The 22,655-nt window shown below is 37.7% G+C and overlaps 1 protein-coding gene across 7 annotated transcripts in view; it reads left to right on the forward strand.

Moving 5' to 3' along the window:
• Positions 1-22,655, forward strand: part of KDM6A (lysine demethylase 6A) — a 207,430-nt gene that overhangs the window by 91,784 nt on the left and 92,991 nt on the right. For all 7 annotated transcript variants that reach the window (XM_029241338.1, XM_029241341.1, XM_029241340.1 and 4 more), the window contains one exon: positions 19,039-19,097. In XM_029241338.1, coding sequence (XP_029097171.1) covers positions 19,039-19,097 — 59 coding nt within the window. The remainder of the gene's footprint in view (positions 1-19,038; positions 19,098-22,655) is intronic.

The following is a 22,655-nucleotide window of genomic DNA, read 5'->3' on the forward strand; positions in this document are numbered from 1 at the left end:
TAAACTAAGATAAGCATAAAACCAGAAACAAATTAGATGCAGAAAGCAAACCCCAAGTCTACAGTTGCTCCCAAAGTCCACCGCCTCAATTTTGGGATGATTCGTTGTCTATTCAGGTGTTCCACAGATGCAGGATACATCAAGTTGATTGTGGAGATTTAATCCGCTGCTCCTGAGGCTGCTGGGAGAAATTTCCCTTTCTCTTCTTTGTTAGTACAGCTCCTGGGGTTCAGCTTTGGATTTGGCCCCGCCTCTATGTGTAGGTCACCTGAGGGCGTCTGTTCTTCACTCAGGACGGGGTTAAAGTAGCAGCTGAATAGGGGGCTGTGGCTCACTCAGGCCGAGGGGGAGGGAAGGGTATGGAATGCGGATCGAGCCTGCCGCGCGGCAGAGGCCGGAGTGACATTGCAGCAGCCTGAGGCGTGGCGTTTTTTCTCCTGGGGAAGTTGTCCCTGGATCACAGGACCCTGGCAGTGGAGGGCTGCACAGGCTCCCGGGAGGGGAGGTGTGGATAGTAACCTGTGCTTGCACACAGGCTTATTGATGGCTGCAGCAGGTGCCTTACCGTTACTTGCCCGTCTCTGGGGTCTGTGCTGATAGCTGTGGCTCACGCCCGTCTCTGGAGCTCATTTAGGCAGTGCTCTGAATCCCCTCTCCTTGCACACCCTGAAACATTGGTCTCTTGCCTCTTAGGCAGGTCCAGAGTTTTTCCAGGACTCCCTCCCGGCTAGCTGTGGCACACTAACCCGCTTCCGGCAGTGTTCATGCAGCCAACCGCAGTCCTCTCCCTGGTATCTGACCTCTGAAGCCCGAGCCTCAGCTCCTAGCCCCTGCCCGTCCTGGCAGGTGAGCAGAGTAGCCTCTCGGGCTGGTGAGTGCTGGTCAGCACTGATTCTCTGTTCGGGAATCTCTCCGCTTTGCCCTCCGCACCCCTGTTGCTGTGCTCTCCTCCGTGGCTCCGAAGTTTCCCCCCATCTCCACCAGTTAAGGGGCTTCCTAGCGTGTGGACACTTTTCCTCCTTCACAGCTCCCTCCCAGAGGTGCGGGTCCTGTCCCTATTCTTTTGTCTCTGTTTTTTCTTTTGCCCTACCCAGGTACGTGGTGAGTTTCTTGCCTTTTGGGAAGTCTGAGGTCTTCTGCCAGCGTTCAGTAGGTGTTCTGTAGGAGTTGTTCCACATGTAGTTGTATTTCTGATGTATTTGTGGAGACGAAAGTGATAAACACGTCTTACTCCTCTGCCATCTTGAAGGTCTCCTATATGTCTATTTTAAAGCCAATAGCATACTGTTTTGCTACTTTAGTCTTGAAATCAAGCAGTGTAAGTTTTCTGTGTTCATTTTTGAAATTTTTTTCTAGGTCGTTTGCTTTTCTATATACAGTTTAGAAGCAATTTGCCAATTTCTCCTGCTTGGGACTTGGGACTTTGATTGGGACTGCATTGTATGCATTGACCAATTTGGGGAGAATATCTCTTTTTAAAAATAATTCATTTGTTTGTCCACAAACATGGTATATCTCACCATTTATTTAGGTCTTCTTTAATTTTCTTCAGCAATGTTTTATTGTTTCCATCGCACATTTTTCCTTGTTAAGTTTATCTCTAGTTTACTCTTTGATGCTGTTGTGATTGGAGCCACTGTAAAATTTTTTTTCCAATTATTGTTGCTATTGTATAGGAGCAGAAAAGATTATTGTACATTTACCTAGCATCCTGCTATCTTGATAAATTATTAGGTCTGGTAGCTTTGGTCTAGATTTCAGAGGATTTTCTATGTACGTTATCATGCTGCTTGCAGATAAATACAATTTTTCTTTTCTAATCTGTGGTTACTACTTAATCTTTTTCTTGCCTTGTTGGATTGGCAAGGACCTCTAGTATAGTGTTGAATAGAAGGGAACATCCTTGTGTTGTTCCTGGTCTTTGAGGGAAAACATTCAGTTTTCACCCTTGAATATGATGTTAACTAGAGTTTTTATAGATTCAGATTGAAGAAGTTTCCTTCTGTTACTAGTTTTACTTTGAGATTTCTTTTGTTGTTGTTGTTCCTGTTTTCATTTATAATGAATAGGTATGGAACTTGTCAAGTAATTATTCCTTCCTGTATTGAGAGTCTATGGATTTTCTTTTTTAATGTGTTATACAGTTAGGTACATTGCTTGATTTTTTTTTTTTTTTTTTTTTTTTTTAAAGCTGTTCCTTGGATAAACCCCTGTTAGATCTGTTATCATTTTTATATGTTGTTGGCTTCATTGTAGTAATAATTTGTTGAGCATTTTTGCATCTTTGTTCATAAATGATATTACTCTAATTTTCTTCTTACAACTTTTGTCTGATTTTTTTCCATCAGGATAAATCTGGCCTCATAAAAAGAGTGGGGAATTGTTCTCTCCTCTCTATTTCTGAGTGTATGTGTAGGGTTGGTGTTATTTCTTCTTCCATTGTTGAATAGAATTTATCAGTAAAGTCAGCTGGACCTAGAGTTTCTTTGTGAATAGTTTTTAACTACAATTTGAATTCCTCTAATATGTACAGGGTTATTCAGGTTTTCTGTTACTTCTTGTTTCAGTTTTATCTTTCAAGGAGTTTGTCTCTTTCATAAAATTTCACATTTACTATTTTTTCTGTCATAACCCTAATTTCCTTTAAATAACTATAGAATCTGTATATTGTCTTTCATTCCTGATATTGGTAATTTGGTCTTCTCTTTTTTTCTTAGTCAGCCTGGCTGGATGGTTACCAATTTTATTGATGTTTGCAAAAAGTCAAATTTTTGTTTTGTAGTTTTTTTCTTCAGTATTGTTTTCCTGTTTTACATTTCATCCAATCCCTATTTCATTGATTCCTGATTGTCTTTATTATTTGCTTCTGCTTACTTTGTGTTTAATTTTCTTATTTCCTAAGATGGAAGCTTAGATCATCGATTTTCTACCTTTTTTCTCTAATACAAGTATTTCAAAGTATGCATTTTTCTTAGTATTGACATAGCTGTATCTCACAAATTTTATATTTTTAATTTTCATTATCATTCATTTGGAAGCATTTTCTACTTTCACTTCCACTTTCTTAATTTCAAAATACTTGGATTATTTTAGCTATCTCATAGTTAGTAATTTTTGTTTCATTTATATAACATGCTCTATGATTTCATTCTTTCAGAATGTATTGAGACTTTATTGGGTCAGCACTTGAAAAGAAGCACATGATTTGCATTTGTTGGTTGTATTGTGGTATAAATAACAGTTAAAGATATTTGAAGGTATTTTTCTTAAACAATTTTTTTTGTCCTTGTCATTTGCTGACAGGTTATTATCTCTTCTTGTGATGGTAGAATTGTCTTTCTTAATTTTGCCCTTTTGTTCTTTAATATATTTTGAAGCTCTCTTATTAGGTACACACACATTTGTTATTGCTATTTTTACCTGATGAACTGACCCTTTTGTCATAAAGAAATACTGTTTTTTTACCTTTAGTAATTCCTTTTGTTTTGACATGTGTTTTATCTGATTTTAATTTAGCTATTCCTTTCTTCTTAGGCTTGTTATTTCTGTGAGATATCCTTTTCTTTTTTTCTTTTTTTTGCGGTACGCGGGCCTCTCACTGTTGTGGCCTCTCCTGTTGCGGAGCACACAGGCTCCGGACGCGCAGGCTCAGCGGCCACGGCTCACGGGCCTAGATGCTCTGCGGCATGTGGGATCCTTCTGGACCGGGGCATGAACCCGTGTCCCCTGCATCAGCAGGCAGACTCTCACCCACTGCGCCACCAGGGAAGCCCGAGATATCCTTTTCTTTTCAACCTTTTGGCATCTTTATATTTATAATACTTTTATAGATAGCTTGTTAAATGGGTCTTGCTTTTTTATCCAATCTGAAAGTCTCTGTTTTTTACTTGTGCTGTTTAGCCACTGATAGTTAATGAAATCATTGGCATGATTGGGTTTGTGTCTTTCATTTGATCTTTCCTTTTATGTTTATTCCCTTAATTTCTTGGTCTTATGTTCTCCGTACCACTCCCCCCCTTTATATTTCAATCTGTTTTACAATTTTACTTTACTTTTCCTATTGGCCTTTTCACCTATTCTTTTCATTATTTGTTCAGTGGTGACTCTAGGGATTATAGTGTATAAACCCTTTAATTTTTCACAGTCAAGTCTCAGTATTATACCAATTCACATAAAATGTAGAAAGTTTGCAGTTATATAGGTCCACATCTTACCCACTCATGTCCTTTATGTAATAGCTGTTACATGTATTAGATCTACGCAAGGTGATGTTATTTTGCTTTGAACAGGCCCATATATTACAGTGTAATAGTAATTTTATTTACCCATATTGTTACCATTTCTGATGCTCTTCATTACTTTGTATGAATTGTTACCATGTACTGTCATTTTCTTTTTGGCCAAAGAACTTTGTTTAGCATTTCTTATGGTAAAGGTATGGTGGAGATGAATTTCTTTTATCTGAAAATATTTTTTGACTTAATTTTAAAGGGCATTTTTTCTTGATAGAGAATTATGGGTTGGCTTGCTTTTTTAAAAAGTTATTATAAAATATTGGCTATATTCCCTGTGGTGTACAATATATCCTTGTAGCTTATTTATTTTATACATAGTAGTTTGTATCTCTTGATCCCCTACCCCTATCTTGCCCAACCCTCCTTCCCTCTCCTCTCTGGTAACCACCAGTTTGTTCTCTATATTTGTGAATCTGTGTTTGTTTTGTTATATTCATTTGTTTTATTTTTTTAGATTCCACATATAAGTGATAACATACAGTATCTGTTTTTCTCTGTCTTATTTCACTAAGCACAATACCTTCCAGGTCCATCCATGTTGATACGTATTTATTCTATTGTATATATGTACCACATCTTCTTTATCCATTTGTCTGCTGATGGACACTGAGGTTGATTCCATATCTTGGCTATTGTACATAATGCTGCCATGAACATTGGGGTATATGTATCTTTTCAAATTAGTGTTTTTGTTTTCTTCAGATATATACCCAGGAGTGGGATTGCTGGATCATATGGTAGTTTTATTTTTAGTTTTTCGAGGAACCTCCATACTGTTTCCCACAGTGGCTGTACCAGTTTACATTCCCACCAACAGTGTACAAGGGTTCCTTTTTCTCCACATCCTTGCCAACATTTGTTATTTGTGTTCTTTTTGATGATAGCCATTCTGACGGGTATGAGGTGATATCTCATTGTGGTTTTGATTTGCATTTCTCCAACGATTAGCAGTGTCGAGCATCTTTTCATGTGCCTGTTTGGCCATCTGTATGTCTTCTTTGGAAAAATGTGTATTCAGATCTTCTGCCCATTTTAAAGTCAGATTTTTAAAAAATATTTAATTGTATGAGCTGTTTATATATATTTTGGATATTAACCTGTTATTGGTCATATCATTTGCAAATATTTTCTCCCATTCGGTGAATTGTCCTTTTTGTTTTGCCGATGGTTTCCTTTGCTGTGCAAAAGCTTTTAAGTTTAATTAGGTCTCATTTATTCATTTTTGTTTTTGTTTCCTTTGCCTTAAGAAACATATCCAAAAAAATATCGCCATGATTTATGTCAAAGAGTGTTCTGCCTGTGTTTTCTTCCAGTTTTATGGTTTTACAGTCTTACATTTAGGTTTTAAATCCATTTGAGTTTATTTTTGTATATGGTGTGAGAAAATGTCCTAATTTCATTCTTTTACATGTAGCTGTCCAGTTTTCCCAGCACCACTTATTGAAGAGATTGTCTTTTCCCTATTGTGTATTCTTTCTTCCTTTGTGTTTGTTTATTTTTGAAGTATAATTGACCTACAGCACTGTGTTAGTTCCTGTTCTGCAACATAGTGATTCGATATTTCTGTATGTTTCAAAATGATAACCAGGATAAGTCTAGTTTTTTTTTTTTTTAAGTGAAATTTTGGTGTCTTCTTGCTTCCATACTTCCTGATGAGAAATCAGTTCTTAATTGAACCTCTCCTGGCTAGGTCCTGTGAATTATACTTAAAACAGATTAACAGGAGGGAAAAAACAGTTTGTTTACACATGCAATGCATATTCATTCAGTAGAACTCAGTGATGAGTAACTCAAAGGGGTGGTTAGAATTTGAGGCTATATACCAACTTAGTAGGTGATGAGAAGAGCAAGAAAGGGCACTTAAAGGAAAACAAATAACTTTTTGGAAAGATAAGTAGGCCCTTAAGAGAATAGATGGGAGATATGAAGTATTATGATAATGTCTGTTAGAGTTTCTACCGGGAGGGGTTTATGACAGTTTTATTATTTTGGGAGGCTCTGCTTTTAGCATATATAAGGGATTTCAGGAACTCAAATGCCTCCAGCTCAAAATAATTCTTAGGTTAAACCAGCACATCTAGGGGTATCCTGTCCTGATCCCCTTCCACAACTATAACAAAACCTAAACTCATTCATGAGTCAGGAAGGTTTAAAAATTGCTGTTATGGTTTATGGTATAAAGTAGGAAGGTAGGAATAAAAAAATTGTATGTACACTGTTAATGCTGCTATGTATTTCATTATATAAGTAGAAGACTGTAAGGAGATAAACGTTAAAATATGAAGAAGTGCTGGTGCTTCCTGATGATTTTTTTTTTTTTTTTTTTTTTGCGGTATGCGGGCCTCTCACTGTTGTGGCCTCTCCCGTTGCGGAGCACAGGCTCCGGATGCACAGGCTCAGCGGCCATGGCTCACGGGCCCAGCCGCTCCGCGGCATGTGGGATCTTCCTGGACCGGGGCACAAACCCGTGTCCCCTGCATCGGCAGGCGGACTCTCAACCACTGCGCCATCAGGGAAGCCTTCTGATGATTTTTATCATGTGTACTTTACTAAACAATTTCTGTATATATTCATTTATGATTGTGAACTTTTAAATAAATAAGACTGACTTTTTTCTTCTTTTTTCCCCACTTGTATTTAAGAAAAGAAAGAAAAGGTTTGAGTTATGGTAGTATGTTTGTCTAAAAGAACCATTGATTAAATGTTGTGGAAAGATGGAGAGCAACCTTTTTCAGTATAAAATATTATTTGCCTGTTAATTGTGCATTATGTGTAATTTTGGGGGGTATATTGATTCATTAAAATATTTGTGGGTACAGTTCTTCTGATTAACAAAACCCCTTTAAATTAGTTCATTATCTTAAAAAACATCCTGCTTTTACAATGGCTTTGAGAGAATTGGGTTAAAATTTAATTTGGGACAGTGAAAAAATATTGAAGAGTAAATTTACATATATCTTTGTATGTGTATATAAAATATCATGGGTTTTTATAATATTACTGCTGAAAAAGATGGAGTGTTTCAAGAACTCAAAGCTTGTAGATTACTTTGCATGTGTTTTTGGTATGCTAATTATAAACAATTCTTGTCCTTAAAGTACATTCACCAAGAAGGTCTATTTTAGTCCTTGATTCAATACATGTTAGAAAATTGTAATGCTGCATTTCTTACCAGCTCTGAAAATTGTGCTGGCCTTCTTTCCTAATTGGGGCTGAGTAGTAAGGTTTTCTTTTTTCCATTTAGCTACCATACGGTTTTATTTTTTTGTTAATGTAGTACTGATGTGGGATTAGGGATTAATGTTGGGTAGGGGAGAGATTTTGGGGAGAGAATTGTTATAATGGAAAAACTCATGGTTTTCCCAGTTCAGATTCATGTTTTGAGTTTAAAAATACATTGAGTATTTAAATATATCAATATTGAAGTGCTTTATAACGTGAAAATATTTAGAACTTTATGGAAGGCAGAACTGTAATTAATATTTCAACAAGTTTAAAGCTTAAATTAACCTGGAAAAAAACCAAAACCAAAACAAAACTTTTTTCCCAGAAAGGCAGAGACCAAGAGAGTGAGATCTTTTAAAGAATATATAGGAAAAGTTAAAAAGCAGTATATTTGAGAATAAGGATGTCAACTGAAAAAACAAAAACACACAACCTGAAAGTTGAGAATTCAGGGACTTTACTGAGGACTGGAACCCGGGAAACAGCCTCTCATATAGCTCAGAGGAACTGTTCCAAAGAGGTAAGAGAAGAGCCAGGATATATAAGAGTTTTTGCTGGGGGGAAAAAAAATGTAGTCAAACATAATGATTTTAGTGCTTTTCTGTGTATGGGAAGATGCAAGAGTCTGGGCTCATTGAAATTATTTCTTTGATATGCATCTTGACTATCAAGGGCCAGTATCCTGGTTTTTCTCCATCCTGAATTCACTTGAAGGTGCACCTTGGTGAGTGTGTGTGTGTGGTGGGGGGGAGCAGCAGCTGATGGCTTGATGGTTGGCAGCATTCCTTGTTTACTGGAATGACAGGTAACATCTTTTTGTCCACAAGGGTTAGTTTCTTTAGAAGTTTTACAATTTTACAAGCAGACCACATCCTAGAAATCATTATTTAATTTCTTTTACTTTATGGACTAGACTGCATTCAGGTCTGCACAAGTTGGTGGATGAACTAGTGGAACCTGCACTCATCTTCTGACCTATCCATGACTTCTGTTACACTATTTATGTCGGTCACTAACTGGCTTTTACTGTCATTGACAAGGGCTTTGTTGGCAATACAGGGATAAGTAAGATAGTTCTGCTCTCAAGTTGCCCATGTTCTGGGTGAGGGAGGCACAAACAAGCATACGCTTTTGGAAGTGATATATTAGAGGTGTTCAGGAGTGAGGCAGAAGTACGTCTCTTTGTGTAAGGGGTATGGGAAAGTCTGAGTGGGAATTAGAGAAACTCCACAGAACAGTTGAGACTGGAGGGAAGGATTAATGGGAGTTTTCCAGGTAGGAGACGTGGAAAGGTTTTAAAGAAGAGAACTGAGTCAGCCAGCACATGAAAGAAAGTACAGTAGGTGTTCAGGGAACTCTCCCAAGTTCTTGGTCTAGAGCAGAGGTCCAAATACTTTTTCGAAAGGGTGAAAAAGTAAATATTTTAGGCCTTGTGGGCCAAGAGGCAAAATTATCTATTATGTAGGTACTTAGCTAATCATTTACAGTGTAACCATCATAAAATATAAGAATAATTTTTTAGCTCCTGGGACTTGAAGAAAAAATTTTGACTGGCCATAGTTTGTGGACCCCTGTTTTAGACCCTGGGGTAATTGTTAGAGGCCTCAAAGTGGGGAAAAGGAAGGCAAGGGCCAGATAGATGGTAAAGTGGGTTTGCAACAGTTAGCACAGATCTGGAGTCTTAGATTTGTCTTAATATTTGTTCAATATCTAGTCAGATTCTGTAGTGCTGGAAATCAGAGCCATAAAATTAAATAAATAAAACACAATGGCTTCCAGGGATTGATTGGAATTGTATTAACTTTGTACAGTTTAAAAAAGAAAAACTGTCATTGTCTTTCATTACCGTCTTTCTCAATAAAGTTTTATGGTATTTCCATATAAAGTTCTTGTGCATATTATAAAATAATGTATTTTAGATCTTCTAGTTTTATTGCTGTTATAAATGTCATTTTAATTTCATTTTTATCTCTTTGCTGGTATATAGAACTACAGTTGTTTTTTATATGCTAAGTTAAATTTACTGAGAACTTCACTAACTTTTACTAACTTGGCTAATTTGACTATGTTACTTTGGATTTTCTATGTAGAATATCCTACCTTTGTAATTAATGGTAACTTTGTTTCTTAATTTTTGTGATCTTTGCTCCTGCTACTGCAATAACTAGGATGACGGCACAGTATGGATTGAAAGAGGTGGTATAGTACATTTGTCTTGTTTATTTCCCTTCTTAAAGGGAACGTTTTAAATGTTTTACCATTAAACATGATTACTTTAAGTTCTTTTTTTGTAAATAGCAAACTAAGAATAGAAAGGAACTTCCTTACTCTAATGACAACCAACTTTAAAAATTTTCAGTTTAAAAGTCAGCATTTTTCTTTTGTATGCAAATACTTTTCCTGCATCCATTGAGGTAATTTTATATTTTTTTCTCCTTAAATCAATCTTGTATTTCTGAAGTAAGTTCAAATTGACAATAAGTTTTTATCGTTGTTAGTAATTTCTGGATTGGGGTTGCTAATATGTAGCATCTTTGCATCCTTGTTCATAATTCAAATTGGTCTATATTTTTTCTTTCTTGAGTTTTCTTTATCTGATGCCTTGGAGTTGGTTCTACATTCCAAGGAGCTGGTCAGAGGAAGAGGAAGCAGAGGGCAACAACCCTTTTCTTTAAGGCAGGGGTCTCCAACCCCCGGGCCACGTGGTCCCAGTCCGGTTGTAGCCTGTTAGGAACTGGGCCGCACAGCGGGAGGTGAGCGGTGGGCAAGTGAGCGAAGTTTCATCTATATTTACCGCCACTCCTCATCACTCCCATTATTGCCTGAGCTCCGTGTCCTGTCAGGTCAGCGGCAGCATTAGATTCTCATAGGAGCCCGAACTCTACAGTAAACTGCGCATGCGAGGGATCTAGATTGCGCGCTCCTTATGAGAATCTAATGCCTGATGATCTGAGGTGGAGCTGAGGCAGTGATGCTAGCGCTGGGGAGCGGCAGCAAATACAGATTATTAGCAGAGAGGTTTGACTGCACAGAGACCATAATAAATCAATTGCTTGCAGACTCATATCAAAGCCCTATCAGTGAGTGGCAAGTGACAACAAGCTCAGGGCTCCCACTGATTCTGCATTATGGTGAGTTGTATAATTATTTCATTATATATTACAGTGCAATAGTAATAGAAATGAAGTGCACAATAAATGTAATGCTCTTGAATCATCCCGAAACCATCCCCCCCGGCCTCCTAGTCTGTGGAAAAATTGTCTTCCACGAAACTGGTCCCTGGTGCCAGAAAGGTTGGGGATTGCGGCTTTAAGGGAATCATGAGATTATACACATCTCACTGGTGAGAACTTAGTAATTTGAGAACTCTTAGCTGCAACAGAGGCTGAGAAATGTCTTTATTTCGTCTTATCATGTTAATAGTTAGGATAGAAAACAGTAAGAGAAGATACACGTTGTTGCAAAATAGACTGTACTACTAATAGAAATTAATTCATGTTATTGGTAAATAAGGGAATTACGTTGTATGATGTGGAAGTCTTACTGTTTCACTTAAGTTTTTTTCTGGATAATGGGGAGTATAATTATAAACTTAAGTAGGAAAGGGAAAAGTTCTCTCAGCTTGACTGCAGCACTGGTAGCAGGAGTTCTGTAGTCTAGATTTTAAGAAAATTAAACACGAGTACCTTCATCCAGAGCTCTTCCTCAGAAAAGCAGGTTCCCAGTTTTGTACAGCTCTCAGCTATTTTCATTGTCTCAGCACCTTCCAGCTCTGCTCTAATTAAAGGATTGCCAGAATTGCAACTTCATTGTTTTGTTCATTTTTGATATCGACCATGGCAACCTATCATCATGCTGAGCTGCTTGCTTGAGTGGTTCAGGCTGTCTCCAGGTACTAGTTACTACTTTTGAAATCCTCTGGTTATAATGTTGCATAGGTCTTGAGCAGTCTTGTCCACAACTCTCTTTTATTTCTAAATCCTCTTGTTTTTAATGTGTAGTTTTTTTTTTTTTACAGCATGTGAGACTTCCAAGAATTTTATCTGTCATACTGTATCCATTGAGCAATTACCATGTGCTAGATAGTTTTCTTGTTGGTGGTAGATACATTACCTCCTTTACTTCTCACAAAAATCCCAAGTGCCAGGTTATTATTTTAAGTAGTTTACATGTATGATCTTAATTCCTCAAAGCAACCCTATGAAATTGAGACTCAGTTAACTTGTTTTGTGAGTCGATAGTAAGTGACAAGCCAAGTCTGATGGCCTCTGTAGCCTGATTTCATGATCTCTATGCAATACTATGCGTAGATTTTGGAAGCAGAACTACTACTTCTTATTCTTTTTTTTTTTAATTTTTATTGGAGTATAGTTGATATACAATGTTGTATTAGTTTCATGGAAGCAGAACTTCTGCTCTAATGCTGTAACTTTGGATCTGATTGATGCAATGAGCTTTGACAACCTCTTTTGCTATTATTATTGTAACTAGGAGAAACTCTTATAAGTGTTCAAAAGGTAGTTTGGATTGTATTAAGGGAGTGATTCTGTATAAATTGAATCAGCACAGTGTTAAATTCTTTGATAAAAATGTGTAATAGGTTATTTAAGGCTGTAAGAGATTGATTTATTAGCAGTAAACCTTTCCTCAGTAACTTATATATGCTAGTTACTTTGCCATAGGGATCAAAAGATGACTTGAGCTCTATCTACCTTTTTACAAGCTCGTATTCTAGTAGAGGAGATGAAGGGCATATCTGTAATAGACATGAATATTCATTTGGAAACTTGCTTCAGAAAAACCTAACTCTGCACTTGGGAATGTGTCAGGTAATACTTGTGGAAAGAAGAGATGAATGATGTGTTAAAGGATAGATAGGAATTTTATTTATTTATTTGTTTGGTTGGTTGGTTGCGCCGGGTCTTAGTTGCGGCAGGTGGGTTCCTTAGTTGCGCCATGCATGTAGGATCTAGTTCCCTGACCAGGGATCAAACCTGGGCCCTCTGCATCGGGAGCATGGAGTCTTAACCACTGCACCACAAGGGAAGTCCCAAGGATGGATAGGAATTTGCTAGATTGAGAAATGAGTTGAAGGAAAGATGGCATTGGCTTTTTCAGCAGAGGAAGCAAACATGTTTAAAATCATGGAAATGTATAAGAGCATATTTTATTCATAGGCCTGCATGTCATTTGTCCTGACTGGAGTGGTGGCTGTGAGATTGGGAAAGTTTAGCAAGAGTCATATAACCAAGACCCTTATAGTCAGGCTAGGTTGTAGGTAATCTTCAGAGGAGTTTAAAATAGAGAAAGTGTCATGGTTGAGTTTTTCACAAGTTCACTGGCAATGGTGTGGAAGGTATTTTGAAAGGGGGGACATGGAAGGGGAGGCGAAGGTTTGGGAGCTGAGTTAGGAAGCTATTGAAACAGGTCAGGTAGACAAAGGCAAGGTCCTAAATTACCTAGCGAAAGGCAGTAGGAATGGAAAAGGGGATAGATTCAAAGGCTTTTTGATTGTAAAATGAGCTTTGTGAATAGAATGAATTTGGCTTATTGGTGGGGAAGAGTTGAGACAAGAAAAGTTAGGATTACTTTTTGGATTGGTTAACTGGTGAGATTGCTACCACTATGTAGAATCTTCAGTACCATTAGAGCATCAGACTCTCCTCTGCAGTGTAAGATAATGGGATTTCAGGTATTTGTAGTATATTCAACAGGTGGAGAGTACCCAGAAGGCATTTGGAAATTCATTCCTGGAGTTCTGGAATGCCTTCATACTATTATATTTTTCTAATAGTCTGGCTTGATTTTATTTCTTAATGATATCTCTGCATAAAAAATTGTCTTCAGAGGTGATTACTGGAGTATGGGATGTTTGGAGGTGCTACAATCAGATTGCTATTCTACCCAAATATTGGCAATAGTATAACAATATCTTGATCATCTCATCATTTAGTCAGTTTTGTCTAATAAAATATTTTTAAAAGCTTGAATATTTTACTAATATTCTCTTTGGGAAACAGCTACCCTCTTACTGCTGCATGCTTGTAGGATACTGGGTCTAAAACTTGCCTTAAAAAACCCAAACCATGCTAGATAGGAAATTGCCGTGTCCTCAAAGGGGGGGGGGGGCGGGGCGGGGCAGTGTTCTGATCTTAAACTTACTGGCACTCTACTGCTGTCTTTAAAGCTTGTTTTCTTTCAAAATCATGATATGTCCATGATGGCCATTCTAGTCCCTGCCCAGTCTGATTTTCATACAGGGTTGCTGCTTGTCACTGTTGGGAGGAAATGCTTTTTCCCTCTTGTAGTTTGGGTGCAGTGATTGGGAGCCTGCAAATTAACTGACAATAGACAGATTAACAGGAGAAAAGACAAAGTTTGTTTACACATGCATGCTGGAGTTGCCCTGTAATGAGTAAGTCCCTCAATAGCCAGAGATAAAGGTTTATATATAAACCTAACAAAACAGTCTCAGGGTTTTGGGCTTCACTGAGAAAGTAGGGAAGGTTCTATTGGAGTTTTTGATGCTGATGGGCAGCTGAATTCACACTTCTCAATGCTAAGGGTCAGTATTTTCCCTGTTGGGGATCAGTGAAAACACCTTCATGGGACTCTCTGGCATTAGTGAACTGCTAACTTAATGAACCACACCCTGCCTTCAATATAAATTGATTGTAATCTTATTAAGTTATAACTTCTTAATTTGGGATTATGATGGGTACTGTGATACAGTCTAGGTCAGAGGTTGGCAAATTTCTTTTGTAAAGGGCCACATAGTAACTGTTTTACATTTTGTAAGCTGGATAGTCTCTGTGTTGCAACTGTTCAGCTCTTCTGTTGGAACTGGAAGCAGCTATATAGACAATAAGTAAATGAGTGGGGGTATAGCTATGTTTCAGTACAACTTTATAAAAATAGATGGCTGGCTGGATTTGGCCCATGTGCCATAGTTTGCTGACACCTAATATAGATACTCTAACCTCTAAGGATTTGGACTGAAGCAGGAGTATGTTTTATAAATAATACATTTCCCAGAAAGTTACTCCCCTAACTTCTCACAGTGGATTGAAGAGTGACTATATCACATTTAAACTCATTTTCATATCAGTGCCTTTGCTTGGGTCATCCTTCTGCATAGATCTGTGTTTCTCAATGGGGATGTTGTTGGCATTTTTGGTGAGATTGTACATTGGGAGGGAACACATCTTTGTCAGGGCACATAGCCATTCACACCCCCAGGTCATTATTTCCAAAAATGTGTGGATTACAACCCCTGGCTGAGATGGCTTATTTTTCCTTCTCCTTTCCCAGCAACACCCAAGTTCTACCTCTTTTCCTAGTCCTTATTATACTTCATTAACTCTTAAATGGTTGCAGCTAGGAATATATTATTATGCACTTAATTTCATAATCATTTGTCCTTAGATTGTAAGTTCATTGAGGATAGGAATTTTTGTCTTTTTTGCTTACTACTTTCTTCCCAGTGCTAATAACTCTGTTATGAATCATAGTAGGTGCTCAGTAAGTGTTTAAATTACATCGTTTACTGTTATGGAAAAATGAGACTTACCTCCTTGGTGAGATTTATAAGCTCCTGATTAATAGGGACCATCCCTCGTACTAATTCTGTGTCACCCAGGAAACTGAACTTAATACTGAGCTTAAATACTGGGTGGTTCAATTTACTAAACCTGTGGGCATCTGCTATGTGGAAGGCACTGTGTATGCTAGGTAATATACACAGATGATTAGCACTCCTGCTTTCGTTGCATTTTTGTCTGATGGGATGGAATTTAGTCAATACACAAATAGCAAAAATATATTATCAATAGTTAAGAGTGAGCTCTGGAGGCAGACCTAGATTCAGTTCCTATGTCTGCAACTGTCTCTTGGAGCAAGTTGCTTAATATCTCTTCATTCTTTAAACTTCTGCCACCTCAAAGGGTTGTTAGTACCTTTTAAAAGAAATGATGTTAGCATTTTGCATAAAATTAAGTTCTTACTATTATACCATAATGTCACATGCTAGAGACATTATGCTAAGGCCAAATTTAGAAGTTGGAAAGATTACCTCTGGTTTGAGGCGGGAGAAGTGGCAAAGCTTCATAGGGAAGATGGCATTTAAATGCATCTAGATGGATTGATAAAATTTATACAGTGGCAGGGATGGGGATAAGATTTCCTAGAGGGGAAAGGATGAGCTATGAACAAAATAAGTTGAGAGAATGCAGGATGTGTACTGAAAGCAGAAATGTCCCTCAGTAAACTCATATTTCCACCACACCTTACACTGCCTTCTCTGGGCAATTACCTAATTTGGTGAAAGATGCTGTCTATTGTTATTCAACCATGCTCTCCTCCCCTCCATCTCCCCCACCTAGGGAGACAGTTGTGTTTCAAATCTAAACTTTTCTTGGGTAGAACATTTCATAACTCTGAATTTAACTACTCTTGCGTTCTGAACATCATCCATCCCACCCCCCAACACACACACACACACACACACACACACACACACACAGTAGTGTGCGGGGAAGTACATTTTAATCAGTTTGGCTTGTTCAACCCTTGAGTATTGTCCTCAATACCTAGTAAAAGTTCAGTCTATTTCAGGGATACAGTGGGGTCGTAAATGAATGATCCTGATTGAAGCCAGTTTCAACTAAATTTTAAAAATTTGAATATGAACTTTTGAAATGGATGTTGTCTGAGATCTTTGTGAATCCCCGTATTTGTGAATACCCTTGTAGCATGTAATTTTCTCATTCAGAAAATTGAGGATATTGAGGATTTAATGAAATTAAATTTCCATGTTTATTACATTTTAAGATCTACTTAAGAAACCTTTTTTCAGTGTTTCCAGAAGTGTGGTTAGAATTCAAAGGAAATGCACAATATAACCCTAAAACAAGTTTTAGTATTAAAAATAATAATTGCATACCAAAAAGTCACCCAGCTATTTATTACACTTTGGTCTTTAAACATCACTGATTCTTTTTCTCCAGTCATTGAATGACAGCGGTTGTGGGATAAGTACTATAGTTCCCTCACACCTAGCGCAAAATGACTCTGAGGAATGTTCTTCACTGTCTCCTAGAAATTCCCAGCAGTATTAAGTCCCAGTTGCCCACAGCTGCATAGTCAGCCATACTGCACCCTTTATTGGCTTCCTTCCCTTCCCTGCCTCAGTTCTCTACTCCCTTACTGGTGTTTCCTAGGGTAACTTCCCAAATAAACCACGTATACTAAAACCTTTTGTCTCAGGGTGTACTTCTGGGGAAATACAGCCTAAAATAATACAGTAAGAAACATCTTAGTAAGAGTTTGAAATTTTTTAAGTTTTAGAACATAAGTTTGGAGAACACATAGTGGGTACTCAACTGTTTGCCCTTTTTGAAAAAAGGGAGTAGGTAGCTAGTTTCCCATATGGGGGCCAGAGGTCAGATTGAGTCTGGATAGGCATCTCTGTTTTGTACTGCAAAAGGAATCACTGATGTTTATAGCCCAAAATGTAAATGGCTAGGTGTCATTTTAGCATGTAGGGCTTTTTTAAATACTAAAATTTGTTCTACGTTTATATTGTGCATTTACTTTGAATTCTAACTACCTTCCTGGCAACACTGAACATAAAATTAAATCCAGTTCAAGAAACAGAAGGAACTAGAGGAAGAATAAAGAGATACAAGCAAGAGAGAATAGGATAGCATAGACATTTTCTTATTCCTGAAAAATAGGTTTTTCTCTTAGATTACTCATAGAATTCTGCTGACAGATTTTTTTAAATTGAAGTATAGTTTATTATCCATTTATTTATTTATTTATTTATTTATTTATTTATTTATTTATTTATGGCTGAGTTGGGTGTTTGTTGCTGTGTGTAGGCTTTCTCTAGTTGCAGCGAGCAGGGGCTACTCTTCGTTTCGGTGTGCGAGCTTCTCATTGCAGTGGCTTCTCTTGTTGTGGAGTACAGGCTCTAGGCGCACGGGCTTCAGTAGTTGTGGCTCATGGGCTCTAGAGCGCAGGCTGAGTAATTGTGGTGCACGGGCTTAGTTGCTCCGCGGCATGTGGGATCTTCCCGGACCAGGGATTGAACCCGTGTCCCCTGCATTGGCAGGCAGATTCTTAACCACTGCACCACCAGGGAAGCCCTAATTGAAGTATAGTTGAATTACAATGTTGTGTTAATTTTTGCTGTATGGCAGAGTGACTCAGTTAATGCATACACACACACACACGTACATACATACATACGTACATACACATACTTTTTTATATTCCTTTCCATTATGGTTTATCCCATGACATTGAATATAGTTCCCTGTGCTATACAGTAGGACCTTGTTGTCCTTCCATTCTGTATGTAATAGTTTGCACCTACTAACCCCAAACTCCCAGTCCACCCCCACCCCCTGCAACCACAAGTCTGTTCTCTATGTCTGTGAGTCTGTTTCTGCTTTGTAGATAGGTTCATTTGTGTCATATTTTAGATTCCACATATAAGTGATGTTATATGGTGTTTGTCTTTCTCTTTCTGACTGACTTCACTTAGTATGATAATCTCTAGTTGCATCCATGTTGCTGCAAATGACATTTTTATGGCTGAGGAGTATTCCATTGTATATATGTACCACATCTTCTTTATCCTTTCATCTGTCGATGGACATTTAGGTTGTTTCCATGTCTTGACTATTGTGAATAGTGGTGCTATGAACATAGGGGTGCCTGTATGTTTTTGAATTATAGTTTTGTCTGGGTATATGCCCAGGAATGGGATTGCTGGATCATATGGTAATTCTATTTTTAGTTTTCTGAGGAGCCTCCATACTGTTTTTCATAGTGACTGCACCAACTTAACATTCCCACCAACAGTGTAGGAGGGTTCCCTTCTCTCCACACCCTCTCCAGCATGTGTTATTCGTAGACTTTTTAATGATGGCCATTCTGACTGGCGTGAGGTGATACCTAATTGTAGTTTTGATTTGCATTTCGCTAATAATTAGCAATGTTGAGCATCTTTTCATGTGCCTATTGGCCATCTGTATGTGCTGACAGATTTTTTATTTCAGGGCAGGTTTGATTAAAAAGAAACCACAGAATCTGTCCCAGTTGATTGGATTCTGTGCCATCTGTTGACTCATCAGTTGTTTTGATGTTTTAAAAATACATTGTAGGGCTTCCCTGGTGGTGCAGTGGTTGAGAGTCCGCCTGCCGATGCAGGAGACGCGGGTTCATGCCCCGGTCCGGGAGGATCCCACATGCCGCGGAGCAGCTGGGCCCGTGAGCCATGGCCGCTGGGCCTGTGCGTCCGGAGCCTGTGCTCTGCAACGGGAGAGGCCACAGCAGTGAGAGGCCCGCGTACTGCAAAACAAAACAAAACAAAACATTGTAACTATATTGTAATGCAGGATAGATTTTTAATAACATAAAACATCCTGGATACCATATTTTATAGTATTTGTAACATATGTATTAGACATAAATGCTTTTCCTAAAAGTCTCTTTTTCCCTTTCTTTCCAGAATGCTGCCTTTTTATATGGTCTTGGTTTGGTCTACTTCCATTACAATGCATTTCAGTGGTAAGTTGACATAAAACTAATAACTCCAGTTGTTTTCAGTAGATGACTTATTTAGTTTGTATTTTTGTGTGTGTGTGTAATAAATACAAAATATTTTAATATCACTAAGCCTACATTTCCCAATAATCTCCTGAAATTATTAGTTTGTTCCTTCAGGGATACTGACCTACCTTCGATTATTAGAAATATATGTGTTCCTAAAAGAATCTGGTATAAGATTCTGATTAAAGAAGACTTAGATTAGAAAGCTTTGGGAATTTCTCAGTCACTTGTTGTGGACTGGTGGTCCCCAGGTTATTTGAACTGGGGAATGACTCTACTCTCTATTCTCAAGTTGGTAAATGGTCTGTGATGAGCAGTATTTCCTCTTCAGACTTTTAGATATATTGACTGCTCCTTCCCTTCCTCCTTCACCAAAAGACACACACACACACGAGTGTGCTAGTACTTTTCCAATTTCTAGTAACTAGGCACTAGATTATAAACTCTCAATTTTCTCTTCTATAAAATAGGAGTAATGGTACCACCTTCAGAGTCAGACATTAAATATGATAGAAATATATATAAGATTTTATAAACGGTAAAGTATAGGTCCCTGTTACTGTGGCCTTTGCCCCCTTGTTGTCTTTCTGTTTACCAGACAAGACAGTAACATTCTCTAGTGGAAAGAACATAGTTGAAAGATTGGTATTCTGGTCTCAGCACTGCCACTTAGTTTGATGTGTTTCCTCATTTGTGTGTGTGTGTGTTTTAGGTACAGTTACTTGCCTTTTCTACTCTACAGAGTTTTGATGATCAAATGAGATAATGTACATTTTGCAAACTGTAAAGCCCTATGTAGACATTTTTTGAAATATATTCGACTTTGTCAGAGTGCCTTCTATTCTCCATAATTTTAAGCTGAGTGGGTGCTGAGAAAGTCCAAAGGAACATTTTGACCAAAGGTTTTAACCCTGTCATATACCTGTTGGGCATCCTGGATATTTATTACAGAGCTTTTAAATATGCATTGGCAATGATTTGATATGGTTTCTCTGAAGATGAAACTTAAGACATGAATGAGTTTTCCCAGATGCCTTTTCTTTCCCGTTTGCTTTTGGTCCTGTTGGGTTTTGATCATCTATGGAAGCACTGCATTGTTAGAACACCTGTGTCGATAGAGTATTATAATCATTCAAATCACTCATTTTCTTTGTAAACAAAGCTATAATTGATCTTTATAAAGAAGCTTTGTAATATTTTTCTTTTAAATTATCCATCGTTGTAGAGTAAGCCTAAATTTAAGCCTCCTAACTTCATAGCCCGTGTATCATATGTAAAATCAAGAGTAGATTAGGACTGTTTTAAAATCTCTTTACTTTCTTGAAGATGCTATTCATAGAATTCACAATTCTAAACTTTTAGTACCAGAGTGGTCTTAAGAGATAACTTAGTTTTTTTCCCTTAATTTTATAGACGTAGAAAACAAGGAGTGTGTATGTGTGTGTAACTCAGTATTATATAACTGTTTAATTGGTGGCAGAAGCAAACTTATGCTCAGATTTCCCAGTCTAATTATTTTGTCTGTTGTAGTCTGTCCCCAAGTTTGAAGATTGATTGGTGGTTATTTTTTAATCAGTATTTGTAATTGTTCCCCTGGGCACATTGGTAAAATCTTTATGGCCAGCCAGAAATAATTTAGATGAAACTCAAGGCAAGGACCTCTGCAGTTTAGAAATGAACATGTATACCTCACACCAGTTACTTTTCTCCTACCTGTGAAAACTTGTGAAGTCCCTGTAGATTGAAGATACAAGCATAAGATCAGTAGTGAGGTGAAGCCATCATCAGTTGAAAATTGGATTGCATTAAAAAGTATGTGACCATGTCAAGTTAGGGGGCTTGTAGTGTGGAAAATTATATCTTTTGATTCCTTATCTACATATGATTTCTGTGTCCTTCAGTTGGCTTAAGAAATGAAACTGAAATGATACAAGAATGATGCAATGTCTGAATTAGTAAGTGCCTTCTGTTCTGTTGATCCTGTCCTGGTTACCACCATTTTCTCTTGTCTTGAGTTTCAGCTCTAGCTGCTCCCTAAAATGACATACCTCACACCCTCTCTTAATCCATCATGGATGTGTGTTTCCTGTCTTGCTGGTCAAATGTTCTTTCACAAACTCTGTGCCCCAATTTTTGCTTTCACTTATCTTGCTATTTCTTGAACAGCCACAAAGCTAGAAGGCATGGAGTAGGTGCTTGGTGAGAGTTTTAGAGTGTAGCCTTAACGGATAGGAACTTCCTTAGGTTAAAACTATACTTGTGTGTTATTTGGTTTTACTTATAGGTGGCTATTAATTTCTGGGAACAGACCCACCTCCACCCCCAACACATACTAAGTTCTTTGGGATTTGTTGAAAAAATATTTCCAGAGAAGAGTGTGGTATGCCTTTTTTGTATTGTTAGCTCAGAATGTTCCATCTCTTATACATTTATAATTTAAGTAGAATTTAATATTTGTAAATGGTGTCTGTTGTTATTTAATTAGATTAAGTATTCGAGAATAATGTGTGCAACCACCATGTGTGTTGGGGTTGGTGATGGCGACTTAATAAATTATTAAGAGCAATTTTATTAACTGGTTTTATCTGTTAACCTGTTTGTCCTGTTTCTTGCCATATTATGCTCCCCCCGCCCCCTTTTTGGGGGGTGAGTTGATTTTATTGTTAGCCTCTGGATGAGTTCAGTTATTTGGTCAGTTTTTCCAGTTTCAATTTCAGCCTCTTAGAGGAGCCCATGTCAGAAAGTAGTAGAGCAACTGTTACATCCTCACTGGATTTATCATAATTATTTAATTTTACTATTATCATACACAGTAATCTGTGACCAAACTTAAAATAAATATAAGGAGAAAGGAAGACATAGAAGCCCATAGTAAAATGCATGCAGCAGAGAGCTAGAACCAGTATCTATAAAGCTGTTCCTTTCCATGTGCATGAGTGCATGCCCATGCCTTCACTTGTTCTTCTTCATGAGGGTGGCATATTGCTAAGGGTACCTTGAACTGAGCTTTTCCTTGCCTTTGTAGTAAGGAAACTATATCCTTGGGTGAAAGGAATTGAAATATATACAGTAATAAAGTATTATAACTTACAGCCATATTTCTAAATATACCTCCCTGAAAATCCTTATCATTCCTCTCTCTCTAGCCTATAACCTTTTGTATTCCCATTGATCAATATCAGAATGGTCTTATAGTGGCAAACCTAAGAGCTACATAATTCTGTGCCAGAGGCATAGGATTTTGGAAATTAGCTTCCCAAATCTAATTGATAAGCCCTGGTAAGGAAATGTAGTGATTATTATGTTGACATCAGCAAGGAGTAGGGTAATGAGATGGAGGTGAGATTAAAAAGACAGAAATGTTAACACATTACAAGGGAACTTTCTCCAGGACTCATTTCCCTAGCGTGTACGAATTACAAGTGTTCTTAGGGGTGTAGGAATCTCTGCTCTCCTTGTAAAATCACTGCTTTGGGTGCAAACATAAACTTAATGTAGTTTGAGATAACCACCATT

This window comes from Monodon monoceros, unplaced genomic scaffold (assembly GCF_005190385.1).
Source record: "Monodon monoceros isolate NGI ecotype Baffin Bay Population unplaced genomic scaffold, NGI_Narwhal_1 Super_Scaffold_22, whole genome shotgun sequence".
In the NCBI taxonomy this organism is placed as follows: Eukaryota; Metazoa; Chordata; class Mammalia; order Artiodactyla; family Monodontidae; genus Monodon; species Monodon monoceros.